Source organism: Nycticebus coucang, chromosome 8 (genome assembly GCF_027406575.1).
Source record: "Nycticebus coucang isolate mNycCou1 chromosome 8, mNycCou1.pri, whole genome shotgun sequence".
NCBI classification, from domain to species: domain Eukaryota; kingdom Metazoa; phylum Chordata; class Mammalia; order Primates; family Lorisidae; genus Nycticebus; species Nycticebus coucang.
Window position 1 is genome coordinate 58,733,706 of NC_069787.1, and position 19,399 is coordinate 58,753,104.

General features: G+C 35.9%; 1 protein-coding gene across 8 annotated transcripts in view; it reads right to left on the reverse strand.

Annotated features, from left to right (window-relative positions):
- The window catches only part of ANKRD28 (ankyrin repeat domain 28), a 207,647-nt gene that overhangs the window by 99,208 nt on the left and 89,040 nt on the right, over window positions 1-19,399 (reverse strand). For all 8 annotated transcript variants that reach the window (XR_008381942.1, XM_053600596.1, XM_053600599.1 and 5 more), the window contains one exon: window positions 5,393-5,471. Coding sequence is in view for 7 of the 8 variants with exons in the window: in XM_053600596.1 (XP_053456571.1) it covers window positions 5,393-5,471 (79 nt within the window). In the remaining variant the exon portion in view is untranslated. The remainder of the gene's footprint in view (window positions 1-5,392; window positions 5,472-19,399) is intronic.

The following is a 19,399-nucleotide window of genomic DNA, read 5'->3' on the forward strand; positions in this document are numbered from 1 at the left end:
AACAAACAAACCTTCTTTACTTACATTAGTGTGTTTTGGGCTCTAGACAACAATGCAGCTGAAGACAGGGTTTAGGGGAAGGAACTCAGAAGTAGGGGAGACTTGTGATCTAACAATGGCTCTGTCAGCAGTAGGCTGTGTGACCTGGAACTGGTCCTTGCAGACTATCTTTGCATTTTAATTAATCACAATCCCTGTCTCCTGTGCTATATGTGAGAGTCAGAGAGAGATAGAGAGAGAGAGAGTGGGTTTGTGAGAGAGAGAATATGAATAGGATTTTCTTCTACCTTTGCCAAGACTTAACTCCTTCTCTTCCTACTCAGCCTACTCAATGTGAAGATAACCAGGATGAAGACTTTTATAATGATTCACTTCCACTATACTAAACAGTAAATGTTTTCTCTTCCTATGATTTTCTTAGTAACACTTTTTTCTGGCTTACTTTTTCACAAGAGTACAGTATATGATACATATAACATGCAAAGTATGTGTTAATTATTTATGTCACTGGTAAGGCTTCTAGTCAATAGTAGGCTATTAGTAGTTAAACTTTTGAGAAGTCAAAAGTTACAAGCAGATTTTCAATTGTGTGTGGGGTTAGTACCCCTAGCCCTACACTGTACCTGTAAAAGAAGAGATTATGCTAAATGATCCTTATGATATTATTTCCAATTATAATATTCTGTCCTGTTTTGAAATACTCAGGATAATTATTATTTCTACTTGTTAAACATGTTGTTGAATGGTTTGAATGTCTGCATTTCCCCCCAAATTCTTGAAATCCTAACGCCAATGTGAGGTATGGGGGTGGGGGGCACTTTAGAAGTAATTAGATCTCTCCTCATGAATGAGACTAGTGCACTTATCAAAAAGGCCCAGAAGAACTCTTACCCTTTCTGTCATATGAGATAATAATGAAGAGACCGCTAGCTACAAACAAATACCCTCACCAGACATCAAATCTGCTGACACCATAAATCTTGGACTTCACAACTTCCAGAACTGAGAGAGATAAATTCTGTTGTTTATAAGCTACCCAGTCTATGATACTCTGTTATAATAGTACAAATGGATGAAGAAGACCTTGCTCTACTTAAACACTAAGTAGATCAGGTAGTTTTTTTTGTTTGTTTGTTTGTTTTTGAGACAGAGCCTCAAGCTCTCGCCCTGGGTAGAGTGCCGTAGCATCACAGCTCACAGCAACCTCCAACTCCTGGGCTCAAGCGATTTTCCTGCCTCTACCTCCCAAGTAGCTGGGACTCAGGTGCCTGCCACAACACCTGGCTATTGTTTTTTGGTTGCAGCCATCATTGTTGTTTGGCAGGCCTGGGCTGGATTCAAACCTGCCAGCTCAGGTGTATGTGGTTGCGCCTTAGCCACTTGAGCCACAGGCGATGATCCGATCAGGTAGTATTTTTATAACATACGTTAAGGGGCTTTAAACCATGCCCCCCAGACTGCCAGCCACCTAAACTGTAAAGTTTTACTGGAACAAAGCCATGTCTATTCATTTAAATATTAGGATATAGCTTTCACAACCAACAGAATAGTTGCCAAAGAGGCTGTAAATACTACCTGGCCCTTTATAGAAAAAGTATGCCAACAGCTCTAGGTTGGAGTAGGTTTATTAGTTATTTCTATTTTCATATGTGTTTGTAACATTTATACATTGTCTCACTAATCATTTTCCAAAACTATTTACAGAGAATTGTTTTCTTCTCTGCTTCTGAATCACAGAAGTAGTAGTCCACACCTAGTGAGGTAGGCTAGGTGCCAAGTACTTGCATCCTTCTTCCCAAAATAGAAATAATGCTTTCCTTTAGCTGCCTAACAGAGTAGTCATAAAAGCATCAATAAAACAAGAGTTACAACCATAAGCCAAACTACGAAAAATTTCTATCAGTTATAATATGTACCAAGACAAGGAAGGACAGTCAGGCGAAGCTTGTTCAGATCCTAGTAAGGTTACTGAGTTCTCTAAAAGGGAATGGTGTGTGCACAGACGAAAAAGTGAAATAGACTGGAAAACATATAAACATTCTCGTTTCCTAATTTTTCATTCTAAGAAGTCAGTTTCAATCAAAACTTGAAATATGAATGTGGAAGGAAATGGCTCTATAAAATGATCTCAACCTTTTTATAGTCTTCATTTTTCATTTTACAGAAACATATTTGGAGAATATAACAGCCTTACCATTGATATCAAAGTAGTTTTTAAAATATAAAATTACAGTAAATTGACTTTATTGCTTATTTTCTTTTTGAGACAGGGTCTTGCTCTGTTGCCCCAGCTAGAGTGAAGGGCAACATAGCTCAATGCAACCTCAAACTCTTGAGTTCAAGTAATCCTCCTGCCTTGGCTTCTGAGTAGCTAGGATTCATGCCACTCTGTCCAGCTAATTTTTCTGTTTTTTGTGGAGATGGGGTCTCACTTTTGCTCAGGTCAGTCTGGTCTCGAACTCCTTTCCTCAAGCAATCCTGCCATCTTGGCCTCCCAAAGTGCTAGAATTACAGATGTGAACTACTGCACCTGGCATAAATGTGCATATTGAAGCATATTATGACTTCCATATAATACAAGAACTGAATGGAGTTATTTCCTATCGTTTAATTTATTTAAGATCCCATCAGTTAAAGTTAACCTAGTTACTATTAAAATGTATTGTTCATAATGAACATGACACATAAGAGTAATCTATCCTAAACTTCCTATACAAGGTTTTCATTACTAAGTGAAACATAAATTAACCAAATTTTGTTGCCTATTTTTCTCTCCATGTATTTTGTTCTCTTCTTTACCTAGAGAACTGATCATGTCAAACACTTACTTTCAATTCTAGGAAACAGAGGATGAATTCCTGAGCTACTCTATATATTCAACTTCAGAGAAACTAGATGAAGAGACCTCCAAGAAAAGTTACAAAAAAGAAGCGCTAAGACAAGGCAAAGAGACAGTAAAAGCTAGCAGAGAATTAGCAAGTTTTCATTAGTCTCCAAATATGCTCCCACCTCACAGTATTATTATTGTTATTTTTGAAACAGAGTCTCACTTTGTCACTCTTAGTAGAATGCCATGGTGTCATAGCTCATAGCAATCTAGACCAGAGATAGTAACAGGTGGGGTCATTGTGCATTTAAATCTCTCTAACCAAAGAGCATGTGCTCTTTGAGCTATTTATAGTGCCTCTCATGGCAGCACAAAGCCTGGTTTATTTATTTTTTTTCATTTATAGAGGTTCTGGTTTAATAGAAACCAACCCTTACATTTTACTTAGGCTCATTTTACTCCAAACCCAGGTTAAAATTTTTTTTTATTTTTCTTAAATTAGAGAAATAAAGTCTAATGAACAACCTTTTTTTTTTTTTTTTTAATATATTGACACTGATTGACTCTTTTTATTTCTTTATTTATTTATTTATTTTTGCAGGTTTTGGCCAGGGCTGGGTTTGGACTCGCCACCTCCAGCATATGGGGCTGGCACCCTATTCCTTTGAGCCACAGGCACCGCCCTCTAATGAAGAACTTTACCTGCATCTGCAGGAAACAAATTATTTGCCTTCTTACTTTTTCACCCACCTTATCCCCTTTAGCCCTAAACTCAAACCAGTTCCCACCTCTCCCATTCTCACTTCCATTAAAGACTTGGGAAACTGAGACCAAAATATGAAGAAATTTCTGAAAAGAGGCCAGTGCAGTGGCTCACATCTGTAATTTTAACACTCTGAGAGGCCAAAGAGGGAGAACTCTTGAGGTCAGGAGTTCCAGCCTTAGCAAGAACAAGACTCCATCTTTACCAAAAATAGAAAAAATTAGCTCAGTGTGGTGGCACACCTGTAGTCCCAGCTACTTATATGAGGCTAAGGCAGGAGGATTGCATGAACCCAGGGGTTTAAGGTTGTAGTGAGCTATGATGACACCACTGCAGGACGTGAGAACAAGACACTATAATACAAAAGTTACACTGTTATAAATATACATTCATTCAGCAAGTATTCACTCAGAGCCTATTATACATTCAGGACTATTTTAAGCACTGTAAATATGCTAGGGAGGCTAGACAGACTAAAAGCCTGCCTAACTTGGGAGTTTACATCCTAGTAGGGAGAAAATGATAGCAAATAAGTAAGTATAATTTTAAAAGTCAGATAACAATAAGCACTAAAAAGAAAAGATAACAAAGGAGAAGGAGACTGGGTGGTAATAGTATTAATCAGGGAAAGCCTCAAAAATGAGATGATATCTGAGCAAGGACATGAAAAAGGTAAGGGAGTAAGTCATGTGGCTGAGGAAAGAAGGTTTGAATCTAAGGAAACAGAAGTTCAAAGACCCATAGGTAGGTGGTCAGTGGGGTTAGAGCAGAGCAAGCAAAAAGGAAAAAAATGAAAAAAAAAATGCAATTGCGCTAAGAAGATAATGTACAGCCTTGAGGCCAATGTAAAAATTTAATTTTTTATTCTGAGAACTGTGAATAACAGAAATAGCTATATGAGCTATTTACCTCTTGAAATTGATATAGTATTAAAAGTATTTTTCAAAGGCTAACTGACATAACTTTTTATACACGTATCATGGTTATTTTTACACATGATTTTTACTTGAATTATTCAAAAGAAACTAACCATTCTCCCAAATGCTTATTTCAAAGCTGACATTTAGATACATAGGTCACTATGAAAAGTTTTGAGACAGACATTATTTCACTTCCAAGAAACACCTCCCTCCTTGGAGAACTAGAAACTCTGTGTTCAACAATGCCCATTATGACTACTAAATATAATCCCCTAGATAATACTTACTCCACCTGACCCCTTTCTTGGTTTTTGTTTGTTTGTTTGTTTTTTGAGACATAGTCTCATTGCTGTCCTGGGTAGAGTGCTATGGTGTCATCTCACTGTAGCTCACGGCAACCTCAAACTCTCGGGCTTGAGCAATCCTCTTGCCCCAGCCTCCCAAGTAGCTAGGACTATAGGCACAGGGTAGTTTTTCTATTTTTAGTAGAGGTGGGGTCTCCCTCTTGCTCAAGCTGGTCTCAAACTCCTGAACTCAAGCAATCCACCCACCTCGGCCTCCCAGAGTGCCACGATTACAGATGTGAGCCACCATGTCCAGCCCTCCCTTTCATTTTTCCAAAGCACCCATCATTTTATATACTGTAAAATTTACTCATATTACATTGCCTGTTTTTCCTTATTAGAATATAAAGCTCCAAGAGGGCAGCAATTTTAGTTTTGTTCTTTAATGTACTCTAAGCATCTGGAACAGATTATGTGATTGGCAGCTAATGAAACAAATATGAAGGACCACATCATGCAATCGTCAATTACTACTGAGAAACATGAATTGTGACAAAAACACACACAATGCGTTCTTATTATACAGAGGTTACCATACCAGATAAAATAAGCAGTTCAATGATTTCTGCATCTCCAAGATAGGCAGCAGCGTGCAATGGGGTTCTCTTTTCATTGTCCTGTGATAATAAGGAAAGGTGGAATGTAAGTTTTTAAATAAGGTTAATTTTAATACAGCTTAAATAGGGAAAAATATCCCATTATGAACTATCATCTCATTAGTTCAGTCTGCAAGTCCCATTAATAAAATATAGGCCATTTCCTTGGTAGGAGGAGAAAAGTCTAAATATTTTTTTTAGTCTTCAAATAGTGGTATAAAGAGCAGCAAAAGGTCGGGGTAGTGACTCACACCTATAATCCCAGCACTTGGGGAACCCAAGACAGGAGGAGGGCTTGGGCTTGGGCCTAGGAGTTTAAGGCTAGTCTAGGCAACATAGTGAGACCCTGTCTCTACAAAAAATTAAAAAGTTAGCTGAACATGGTGCTGTGTGCCTGTAGTCCTAGCTACACGGGAGGCTGAGACAGGATGATTGCGTTGCTTGAGTTCAGGAGTTTGAGGCTGCAGTGAGCTATGACTATACTGCATTACAGCCTGGGTGACAGAGCAAGATCTTATCTCAAAAAAAAAAAAAAAAAACCAACATGACAAAGAAATAGCTTCTCAGATTCTTTGAATAAAGATGCCTAGGCTACTGATGTGTGTGTATATATATATGTATATGCAAGTTTCTTTTACTTCATATTACTCTTTTCTTTTTTTTTTTTTTGGTTTTTGGCTGGGGCTAGGTTTGAACCCGCCACCTCTGGCATATGGGACCGGCGCCCTACTCCTTGAGCCACAGGCGCCGCCCAAAATTTAGATTTTTTTTTTTTTTTTTTTTTGCAGTTTTTGGCTGGAGCTGGGTTTGAACCTGTCACCTCTGGAATATGGGGCCGGCGCCCTACAACTTTACTCTTTTCTTTTTGCCAATATATTTCTACAATTTTGTACCTAATTACATAAAACAAACCATAACAAAGCAAAAGATTTGCTTATCACAGTTTTTTCCATAGGAGTATTGTATAGTGGCAACACCAGAAAATATTTCTGGGGATTTGAAATTATCTTTTCAAGTAATCTTAAGGTTTTCCTGCAAGTTTTGCTTTTATTTTCAAAATATCTTCATGGCTGTTTTTTTATTATTATTAATATTAAATCATAGCTGTGTACATTAATGCGATCATGGGGCACCATACATTGGTTTTATAAACAGTTTAACACATTTTCATCACACTGGTTAATATAGCCTTCCTGGCATTTTCTTAGTTATTGTGTTAAGACAATTATATTCTACATTTACTAAGTTTCACATGTATCCTTGTAAGATGCACCACAGTTGTAATCCCACCTATCACCCTCCCTCCGCCCATCCTCCCCCCTCCCGCCCATCCCTCTCCCCATTCCCCATATTCTTAGGTTATAACTGGGTTATAGCTTTCATATGAAAGCAAAAATTAGTTTCATAGTAGGGCCGAATACATTGGATATTTTTTCTTCCACTCTTGAGATACTTTACTAAGAAGAATATGTTCCAGCTCCATCCATGGCTGTTTTAATATAAAAAATACATATTCCTCAAATCTCCTTTAGGAAGAGAAGCTAAATTTAATGCACAGCTTCACAGACCTTATCCCTGAAAACAGCAGTGCTCCTTAGTGTAGGAAGCAAGGTCTTAGGGTAACATCACATTCAGGGAAATTTAATTCACACTTAAATCCTATCTAAAGTAACAACAGAATATTGCTGGCATGGTTACATTCGAGAAAACTTTACCACTATGCTCCCCCTTAGACCATAGGGATAAAATTCTAGCTGGTCACTGAGCCATCCAATGAAAAAGTATATTCATGGTCTCCTTTGAAGTTATGATACTTTGTATGGACCAGTGTTATGTGAGTGGAAGTTAACAGGCACAACTTCCTGGTCATCTTCAACTTAAAAGACAATGACCTTAGACCTGGACTGTTTCTCACTTCTCTCAGGCTGAAAGGCAGATGTAAAATTGACACAGCTTTGATCGGGCAGATGTAGGCACACTGTCAAGTTCCAGAAGAATCTTACAGAACAAACTTGCCTGACCAGGTTGGACAACTGATTTCTAGACTATTAAGAGAAATAAACTTAATAAGAGTACTGTATTTTGGGGTCTCTTATCATATTAGAACATCAGTACAGTTTCAAAATTGAAACAAATGAAAAATTTACTTCATTTTGTAATTTCTAGTTTGGAACGTCCTTAATTTCTCAAGTACAATTGGGCCACTGAGAATAAATATGGGAAAAAAATCTGTCAGACAAAAGAGGCACTAAATATCCCTATAGGTAATCAAAAAAAAAAAAAAAGGCTTACAAATAGCATATAAAGGTGTTATAAAGATATATGTAACATAATTATCACTGGTCTCTTCAAACATTTTGTCCTAAAATTCTATTATTTGTGATATTATTTTTGTCCTTAAAATAGTAATAGGTATTCCAGTGGGGGGGGGGGTAAGGATGGTATAGTGTTATTAATGGTAAATTGTTTAGTAAGGTGGAGTTCTTATTTCCCTAACCACAATTAATTTCCATATGACCGTATTTCTTTATTCTAATATATCCCAGGAAACAGAATATTTAGCACAGAAATTATGTATATTTAACAAATAGTTGCTGAAAAAGCTAATAAAGAATCACTAAAACGACAGAATATTAGCTGAGTGTTAATTCAGCCTTTTTAAAAAAAAGGACCCTTTGCATAGGCTTTTCAGTGTTACTTATTAACATACCAAACTTCTTAGAGTATTTAAATATGATCAGACCTAGTCAAATTGAGAAACTATATCTGTTGCACAGGATAAACCACACACACAGCATGACACCACGGAAAGTAAGTTATCTGTGTGAGAGATGCCTGGAATCCTATGACTAAATGCCTTGTAATATGTTTTATGACTCATATGAACATATTTTTTTCTCTCTGCAAATCAAGGAAAAAAGAAAATAAGGCTGGTTATTGTTGAAAGAATAAATCCACATATGATACTTTACTACAGTTGAATATTAGGCAATAAAATATTTAAGATTCCTTTAAGAAAACCATAGTAGAATCTCCACAGTTGACCACTTCCACATGTTGACCAATTGCTTACAGTCCTTTGGTGGTCAACTTACAGAGGCTCTACTGTGAATTAAAATTAAAATGTGGCTATCTCCTTATACTCAGTAATACCATTTCAAGACTTTCCCCCAAGCCTTTATGTATGCAGATAAAATGATTATGTGTATTTGTTGAATCATTATTGGATGCAAAATGTTAGAAACAAATTTTTTCTGAAACAATTTAAATGCCTACCAAATGTTCCCTAAAATTATGAAACACAAGAAGCTCTTCATCTTTAACTTACTTTAACCAATATTCTTGGTTTTCAAAGTAAAATTAATGGTGACTTTGGCATCATAAATACTTTGACTAGTAGTCAACCACGAATAAGCCCACATTTTTTGTTCCCATGACAGGGTATGTGTTTAATCCAAGGGTAAGATATGTTTGTTACACAAGTGTTTGTACTAACTATATTTGTTATCATAAATAATGATTTATATGACTAGCATTCAAACAGGATAAAATAGTAATGAAAAAAGCAAGCTGTTTCTGTGATCACTAGGATGAATGGTATACTAGGTCGAATACTACAGAACAGCAGTTCTCAACCTGTGGGTCGCGACTCCTTTTTAACAAGGAAAATACATTGCGGCATTAGGAAGGTTGAGAACCACACTGCTATACAAAGACTCAATAAAAGGTACTCCCCACCAAAAGGAAGTTACTATTGAACTGGTATGGCTGATACAACTAAAACCCTAAGGCAGACAGTAAACAGTAAAAATCTTAGGAGTTTTGCTGTAAAATTATTTCTTAAGAGTTTAATTTTTAATATCACTTAAAGAAACCCGAAATGGAAGTTATAGACAATGTATTCCTAAGCAAGAAGAAAGACAACAAACTCCTCTATGAGCAGACTACAGTGTCAATGAAAAAACCTTGGTCTAATTTCAAAAAAATTAGCTAATAAATACACGGCCACATTGAAATGCTTACAGATTACTTTTCACAACTGCCAACTACCACTTGTAAACTTATCAATGAGAGGTCTTCCAGTTGCACATCCTTACAATGAAATACTATGCTTCCTATTTATAATAAGAAAACAGATCTCAATGTTTCATATTGATGAAACAATTTCTAAAGCACAGTGTTAAATGAAAAATGCAAGGCACTGTGTTTAGAAGGTCCTACATACACTTTAACTTGAATATGCATATGATATCTTTGGAAGAATGCTCAAAAAACAAACATAGTGATTGCCCCTCAGAAAGAAAGATGGTTGACTAGGGTTTGAAGTGTAAGAGTTATTTTTCACTATTTGTGTTCTTCTGTACTATTTGCAGTTCATAGCATCTACATGTTTTTTCACTATTTGTGGTCTTCTGTACTATCTACAGTTCATACCATCCACTGGTATGTTTTAATAACAAGAAAAAATTATGGGGGCAAGACATGATTGCAAGAGGGACTTTACCTAACAATTGCAATCAGTGTAATCTGGCTTACTGTACCCTCAATGAATCCCCAACAATAAAAATAAATAAATAAATAAATAAAATAAGAAAAAAGAAAAAAATTAAAAATGTATTTCAATCAACTGCGAAGCATTTCAATAGAAGTCCTAGAAACAATTTCCGATACTAGGTATTTCACAAGTTCTAAGTACTCATTTTTTCAATGTATGTTTTAATAAGTTTATTTTTAAAAAATCATTACATCTCAATGTAGTATTTCAAAACAATCCCAACTAGAATTATTAAATACACAGACACCAGACAAGTTTTGAGTCAATCACATACATTGAAATAAGCACGTTTTTCTTATAGTTCTTAACATAAGTGCTATGAAAGGTATTTTGTACATATGATTAGGACTACAAAAAACAGACTGCTTGCCCACCTTCCCCAAATAAAAGTAAACAAAAAGAGTGTTAGCTCTTGTGATCTTAAGGACCTATCTTCCTAAAGACAGAAGATGAAACATATTAGAAGGGTTAAATGAGATCAATGATTGTTATCTACTTTAGGGTTGGGTAATAGGCATAAGCTGGGCAAGTGCATTATCTAAGTAAGAATTACATGAGCCAGGAAGACTATGTTAACCAGCGTGATGAAAATGTGTCAAACGGTCTATGAAACCAGTGTATGGTGCCCCATGATCACATTAATGTACACAGCTATGATTTAATAAAAAATAAAAAATAATAAAAAAAGAATTACATGAGTGGTTAAAAGATGAGAGTGTTCCTTTGTCGGATGAACAGTTCTGCACCTTGAATATGGTGGTGGTTTACAAATCTATACCTATGTCAAAATGTCACAGAATTATACTCAAGGACATTACCACACCTGACTCCTAGTTACCCCCACCTTCCCAAAAGTGTTTGCAACAACTGCTAAAATCCAAGTAAGGTCTGTAGTATAATTTATGGTGCCAATATAAATTTCCTGGTTTTGATAATGTACTAGAATATGTCACCATTGAAGGAACTTTGCTAACAGAAAAACACAAGGACTGCTCTATACCATTTCTGATGCATTTGTAATTTCTTCAAAATGTGTTTTATAAGTGTTCAGAAATACCTTAAGTTATACTTTATATGCTGTGTTACAGTGACCTCTACAAGAAGCTACAAAACACTAGGGAAGGATAGACAACCTAGGAAACGAGGCTGTGAGGAAAAAGAGACTCTACCATGGATTCAAGCACAGGATAGGAAAAGAGATTTGTGAAGTCCTTTAAATCAAATCTGGGAACTAAGACTATACTTATAGATTCCCAACATTTTCTACAGAAATTATAACTTAAAAGCAGATTTCAAAACCAAGGAAACATACAGAATAGGGTAATAAGGAAGTGAAAAGTACAAAAAACAAAGTGACAGAAAGCGAGACAGAACCATTTTTAAAGACAAAATAACTTAAATGTAACTCAGAATTCATCCACTTACATGGATCCAACTACAACCTCTATAGCAATGACTCAATTTTATAATTCTTTCTCCAGGCCTCGAAAGTATCCATGTACATTAGGAAGAAGGAGGAAGAATAGTGATAACAGAAACCACAATAATTAATACTTATCTAGAGCTTGCTTTATGCCAGTACTGCTTTAAGCACTTAACCTCATACAGTTATGTATGTGAATGTATTTCCTTATTTTATGGATAAAGAACCAAACACAGAGATTTAAGAAACTTACTCAAGATGACATGGAAGTGGCAGAATCAGGACTCAATCAAGGTACCTGGGCTCCAGGGTGTGTGCTGTTAATGTTATGCTGCCTCTGTTTGTCATGCTCCACTATCTGTTCAACCATGGTCTACTCAAAAGTGATCATTCTCCCTCAAAACATTCTGTGGCCTGACTTCACTTTTTCTTACCAATGGTGGCAGTTTTCTCAGTAATTTTCTCTCCTTTCTCTTATCTTCCCCATTAACATCTTAAACATCATTCTCTTTCCTGCTCCTTGCATGTTTGGCTTTCCCTTTTATTCCTATTGGTATCAGAACAAAACTTACCTGCTAAATATTATCATTAATGCTCAGTTTATGGTCCAGAGAACTAAGATGGACCTGCTTAGGTCTTATCAGATTCATTCTTCTCCCTTCCCATCATAACTTCCCAAAGTTATGATCCCCACCTGTTCTCAAGACCTGCACTGTTAGGGAATGCCCTACGGTAAACCTCAGCCTTGGGGATATAGCTCTGTGGGTACTTTTTCAAATTAGAGAACTGTGGTTTCATTTAGTATAGAAGTGACGCTTCCTACAGCTATTTGGGAGAATGCTTGGATTTTATTTTTAGTTAATTTCATTTTCAAATTCACCATTAACCTTCCAGGATCTTATCCTCTCATTCTTAAACCACGCTAGAGATCCGACTGGCTTACCTGCCAGCAGCTTAAATATGGAAGATAATTTCACTTCATTGTATCATTTGCTACCCTGCTCAATTAACCTTTATTGGCTGTCATCATGATCATCAACCATCTCCATTCTACCTCTCAAATCTGATATTCAAAAGCCACTAACTAACCTATAGACGAAACCAGAACTGTCAATCTCCTTTAAGAGAATATATGGTACATTTTTATCTTTACACAAATTCCCTTTGGCCAGAATGTCTTTCCCCTATCCAAATCCCTTCTACTCTTCAAGGCCCCATTTAATTTCCATTTCCTTCACGAAGTCTTCAGGTCCATGTCAGTACACTTAGATTTCTCTACCTACACTCCTATTACAACATTATTATCTGCACTACATAGGTGGAATTCTTGTTACTGCTCAATTTTGGGTCTATGTCATGGCTTCATAATTAGGTAATAAGTATCTAGATAAAGCAAATTGTCTATATTGACATAACATCTGGCTTAAAGTTACATACCTTACTGTACTAGGGAAAATTTAACAAATTAAAATGTTAGTGGAGAATATCTACCATGAATCAATGATATTTTAATACGTTGTAGAAGATTTCTATATTGATTTTTGGGTATGTGAATAAAACACATGCTAGAACTACCTCTGACAGACATCCGTACATAAGCAAATTAAAAATAAGTTCCAAGATATATGCTATGATTCTTTTCCCCCAAGGAATACTTTGAAAATCTCTGTGGAATCTTAAAGTTTCAGATCATATGAAAAATCATTTGCATTTAGCGAGCAGTGACTTTAAGTAAAAATTAGTCTACTTCTACTATTATCCTTAGTAACTACTATCTATTAAACATGTATATATCAAATACCTATACTGAGTATAGGTGCAGAAATCTAACTTAAACCAGTTTAGGCAAAATAGATTTACTGTAAGGACACTAGAGGATCTCATAAAAATAAGTATTGGAACAAATGGAATCAAGCATGTGTCATTTAGGACTCGTCTTGTGTTCCTATATTTCCATGAATTAGCTTCTTTTTCTATCTTTATCAAGCAATACTTTGCCTCATGCTAGGAAACAAAGCCATCATACCTTTTAGAACTTCAGTAGCTCAAGAGGTCTCCTAATTCCAACATCTCAGAAGAGTATTCTGACCTGCTCAATTTGGTGTTCACCAAATAAACCCAATTTGATGCTCACTTCTCTATCAATGAACTGGAAGTAGGGGAAGATTAACATGGCAATTCCCATAGTAACAATACAGAATGGAGAGAGCTCAGAGAAAAAGGCAACCCTATAGATCTTTAAGTGCTAGGCATTGCATAAAGCACTTCACACATCTTATTTGCCTTGCAAATTATTATACAGTTTACAGAATGTATTATTCCTCAAGATGAGGAAACTGCCTACGAATCTTATGCTTTTGCTCAAAACACTATACTGCAAATGATCAGATAAATGTAAGGAATCAGTTCAATTTCTCTAAATTATTCTAAGTTTAACCAGTTGTAGATTCCCAAGGGAATCTTGAAAGCAGCAAAACTGCTGCAAATAAATTGCTCAGCAATTTGAGTTGGTGGCTGTGCTTCGCCATAATTAAGAAGGGTAAAAATCTAGCTTACTGTTTCTAAACATATCGGAGTACCATTATTGGCCTATGAACTATGCACTTTCACAGTACAAAAGAAGTTCTTTAGGCTGCAAGGAAATGATACAACAAAAAATTGTAATAAAATAATACCTGAATAAATAAAACACATCATTTTCAAAATATGTTCTTAAATATGAATGACTATTGAGCGCAAAAAAATTTAACATTATCGGGTGGTGCCTGTGGCTCAAGGAATAGAGTGTCAGCCCCATATACTGGGGGTGGCGGGTTCGAACACAGCTCTGGCCAAAAACTGCAAAAAATTGACAACTGGGAAGAAGTTCAACATATAGTCGCCTCTGAGAATATATGGAGGACTGTTCCAGGAACTCCGCATATACGAAAATTCACGCATGCTCAGGTCCTGAGGTGGGCCCTGTGAAACTCACTTATAAGAAAAGTTGGCACGTGGTTTATGCACCCCTTGAATGTTGTGTTTTCCATCTGCACAATTAGTCTGTGTATAAGTGGACCTGTGCAATTAAATCCCATGCTGTTCAGTCGACTATACTTACTGTATTACATACCAACATAGCAACTATAACAAAGTGGGAAGAATAAAGGATTCTATTTGTTTAAAGCATCAAATGGCAAAATATTAACTCTATGCTGACCTTGTAAAGGTACATCTTTCACAATCCACTGAGGTTGTGTATGTTTTTTTAATTGTTGTTGAGATAGGGTCTTACTCTGTTACCTGGAGTGCATGGGGACGTTACAGCTCACAGCAACCTCAAACTCCTGGGCTCAAGTGATCCTCCCACCTCAACCTCCTGAGTAGTTGGGACTACAGGCACATACCGCCACAGCTGGCTCATTTTTCTACTTTTTGAAGAGACAGGGTCTTGCTATGTTGCCGAGGGTTGTCCTGAATTCCTAGCCACAAGTGATCATTTTGCCTCACCCTGTGTATGTTGTAACACCTAGACAAGCTATTAAGAAAATAAACCAATCCACAGTCAAAATGCCAATAAATAACTTTAAAACATACAAAATATATCCAAATAATCCAAAAGAAGGAAAGGGGAAACAGAGAAACAAAGACTAGGGGGGGGAAAAAAAAACAGAGAGACAAACTAACCAAAATAATAAAATGACAGATCTAAATCCGCCATATTAATACATACATTAAATGTAAAAGATCTGAACATACCAATTAAAAGGAGATTCTCATTTTGGCTATAAATAAAAGACCTAATTATATACTATCTATAAGAAATCATCTTAATAATAATGTTAAAAGTTTAAAAGCTGGCTCTGCGCCTGTAGCTCAAGCAGCTGAAGTGCCAGGCCATATACACCAGAGCTGGTGGGTTGGAATCCAACCTGGGCTACCAAACAACAATGAAAACTTCAACCAGAAAATAGCCGGGCATTGTAGTGGGTGCCTGTAGTCCCAGCTACTTGGGATGCTGAGGCAAGAGAACAGCTTAAGCCCAGGAGTCTGAGGTTGCTGTGAGATGTGATGCTATGGCACTCTACCCAGGACAACAGCATGAGGCTCTGTCTCAAAAAAAAGTTTAAAAGCTATACCATGCAAACACTAATCACAAGAAAGATAAAGAAGTTATATTAAAAAAAAAATTCCAAAACAAGAAAAATTATGAGTTATAAAGAGGGACATTACATAATGGTAGATGAGTCACCAAAAAGATATTACAATCCTCATGTATATTCACTTAATAACAGAGTTTCAAAATATATACAAACCAAAATCTGATAGAAATATAGGGAGCTAGTGTGGTTGGCTGCACCTATAATCCCAGCTACCTAGGAGGCTGTGGCAGGAAGATTTACTTAAACTCAAGAGGATAGGATGGGATGAAAAAAATTGATAATCCACAATCATAAGTAGAGACTTCATATTCTTTTACCAGTAACTGATAGAACAAATAGAAAAATCAGCAAAGCCTTTTGGCTGGAGACACCATCTTCTAGTAATTCACCAAAATGACAAACACAAAGAGAAAGAGGCAAGGCACCTGATACATGTTCTCTAGGCCTTTTAGAAAACATGGAGTTATTCATTTGGCCACATAGATGGGAATCTACATAAAGGTTATATTGTAGACATCAAGGGAATGGGTACTATTCAAAAAGGCATGCCACACAAATGTTACCATGGAAAAACCAGAAGAATCCACAATGCTGTTGGCATTATCACAAACAAACAAGTTAGGGGCAAGATTCTTGCCAAGAGGATTAATGTTCGTATTGAGCATATTAAACACTCTAACAGCCAAGATAAAACATGTGAAGGAAAATGATCAGAAAAAGAAGGAAGCCAAAGAGAAAGGTACCTGAATTTAACTCAAGCGTCCTGCTCTCACTTTATGAGAACCAATGGAAAGGAGCCTGAGCTCCTGGAATCCATTTAGGCGTATAGCATAGCACACAGAAGAACCAGGTGAACAGAAGCAGAAAGTGCTGGAACCTATTCCTCATGAATTCATGGCATAATAGGCATAGCAAACTTTGTTGCATTCAATGGAAAGGCCCTTCCCTTCCTTCCCTGAGTTGTTGGAACCTTTTCCCTATGAAAAGGCATAACAGGTACTAAAATAAAGGGCCACTGTAAAAAAAGAAAGAAAGAAAAGAAAACAGAAAAATCAACAAAGATAGGATGATCTGAAACAACACTGTAAAACAACTAGATCCAATTGAATGTTAAAGAATCTATAACATTCTTTTATACCTAACAAAAGAATACATGTTATTTTCAACAGCACTTTAAACATTCATCAAGATACACCGTATTTTGAGACAAACCATGATACATTAGAATAACGTGAAATCATATAAACTGTCTTCGCTGATCATAAAAGGATTGGAAATAACAGAAAGATAACTAGAAAATTCCCAAGTATTTGGAAATCAAGTAAATATTTCAGTAGCTAAGTAGAATAAAAGCAGAAAACCACATCTAAATAACTGATGTAAAGAGAAGGCCCAAAGAACATTAGAAAAACAGTTTGAATGAAATGACAATGAAATATATCAATGAAGTTAAAGCTGTATTTAGAGGCAAATTATCTATTAAATACTTGTGTTAGAAAAGGTCTCAAATCAATAATTTAAGCTTTCACTTAAGAAATTAGAAAGAGAATAAAATAACTACCAAATAAACAGAAAGCCAGAAATAAAAAAGATAATAAATCCATGAAGGTAGGAAAAAAAAAAGAGAGAAAATTAATGACCTCAAAAGCTAGTACATTGAAAAGATCAATAAAACTGTTAATTCTCTAGACAGAAAACCAGTATAATCAGCAAAGAGCAGATTATCAGTAAAAACTCCAAATATATAAAAAGACAAAGGGAATATCATAAACAATCCCATATACATAAATTCAACCATTTGGACTAAAGAAGTCTAACTTCTTATAAAAGTTACTCAAGAAAAAAAAAAATAGATAACCTGAAGTTTCACAGCTATCAAAGAAGCTGAATCCATACAAATAAACTGCCTATAAAAACTCCAAACCTAAATAGTTTCAAGGGCAAACTCTACCAAACATTTAAGGAAGAAATAATACTGATTTGTACATTTTCTTCTAGAAAATAGAAGAATTTCCATTTTTTTGAAGCCAACATTCTTATTCTGATACCAAAACCAAAGATATTACAAGAAAAGCACAGACTAATATCCTTCTCATTAGCATAGACATAAATATACTAAATTAAATATTAGCAAATTGAATTCAGCAATGTATATGAAAATAACACATCACAACCAATTAGAGTTTATTCTGTGATCAAAAGTCTCATACAACTAGTCAACTAATACAATTCAATGTATTAGCAGACTAAGAAAAAAATTCATAATTATCACATTTAACAAAGCTTAACATCTGTTCATAATTTTAAAAACTCAGCCAACTGAGAAGGGAACTTTCCTTTTTAAATATCCTGATAAAGGTATTTACCCTGATAAAAGATATTTATAAAAACCAACAGCTGGCATGAAATGTAATGGTCAAAGACCGACTGCTTTCCTTCCAGGAATGAGGCAAGGATGTCCGCTCTTACCACTCCTATTCAGGTCATAGTCAGTAAAACAAGTTAAAAAACAGAAATAAATTTGCATACAGATTAGAAAGAAATAAAAATATCTCCAGCCGGGCGGCGCCTGTGGCTCAGTCAGTAAGGCGCCGGCCCCATATGCCGAGGGTGGCGGGTTCAAACCCAGCCCCGGCCAAACTGCAACCAAAAAATAGTCGGGCGTTGTGGTGGGCGCCTGTAGTCCCAGCTGCTCGGGAGGCTGAGGCAAGAGAATCGCTTAAGCCCAGGAGTTGGAGGTTGTTGTGAGCTGTGTGAGGCCACGGCACTCTACCGAGGGCCATAAAGTGAGACTCTGTCTCTACAAAAAAAAAAAAAAAATATCTCCAGCCATAAATGTATTAGAAATTCCCAGGAATCAACCAAAAAAATCCTAGAATGACTTTAGAAAAATTGATGAATACAAAAAGCAACTCAATTTTTAGAGTCTAGCAATTAACAAATGGAAGTCAAACATTTAAAAAACTGTACCATTTATAATAACACCCTAATGTAAAAAGAAGGAAGAGAGAAAGAAGAGAAAGAAATGCTTGCAAAATTTGTATGGTGAAAACTATGAAACACCCATGACACAAATCAAAGAACACCTAAATAAATGGAGAGAGATACCATGTTCATGGATTGGAAAACTCAGAGCTAAAATACCAACTTCCCCTAATTTGATCTAACTATAGATTCAATGAAATCCCAATCAGAATCCCAACAGGGTTCCTTATAGATATAAAAAAGCTAAAACGTATGTGAAAAGCCAAAGAAATCAGAACAGCCAAAACAATTTAGAAGGAATAGAACAAAGTTGGGGGACTCCAACTGTGTGATATTAATAATTAACATAAAGTGCACTCTACTGAGGATGATAAAGTGAGACTCTGTCTCTAAAAAATAAAAATAAAAAATAATTAACATAAAGTTGAAATAATCAAGGGCAGGATATGTGAAAAAGGACAGACATAATCAGAAGAGTCTAAAAATAACCCCACACAAATATGATCAACTGATTTGGGGCAAAAGTACAAAGGCAATTAAATGTAGAAATAATCTTTTTGATGAATAGTCCTGGATATACATATGCCTAAAAAAAATGAACCTCAATCTATACCTAACACCTTATACAAACATTAACTCAAAAGAGAGTTCAAACCTAACTACAAGTATAAAATTATAAAACTTTTAGTAGAAGAAAATCATGAGTTGGGCAAAGAGTTCTTAGCTACAATACATCAATACATAAAGTAAAACCCATCAAGCTGATGAATTAAGAGGTTGCTGTCAACTATGATGCTGTGCACTCTACCCAGGGTGACAGAGTGAGACTCTGTCTTCAAAAAAA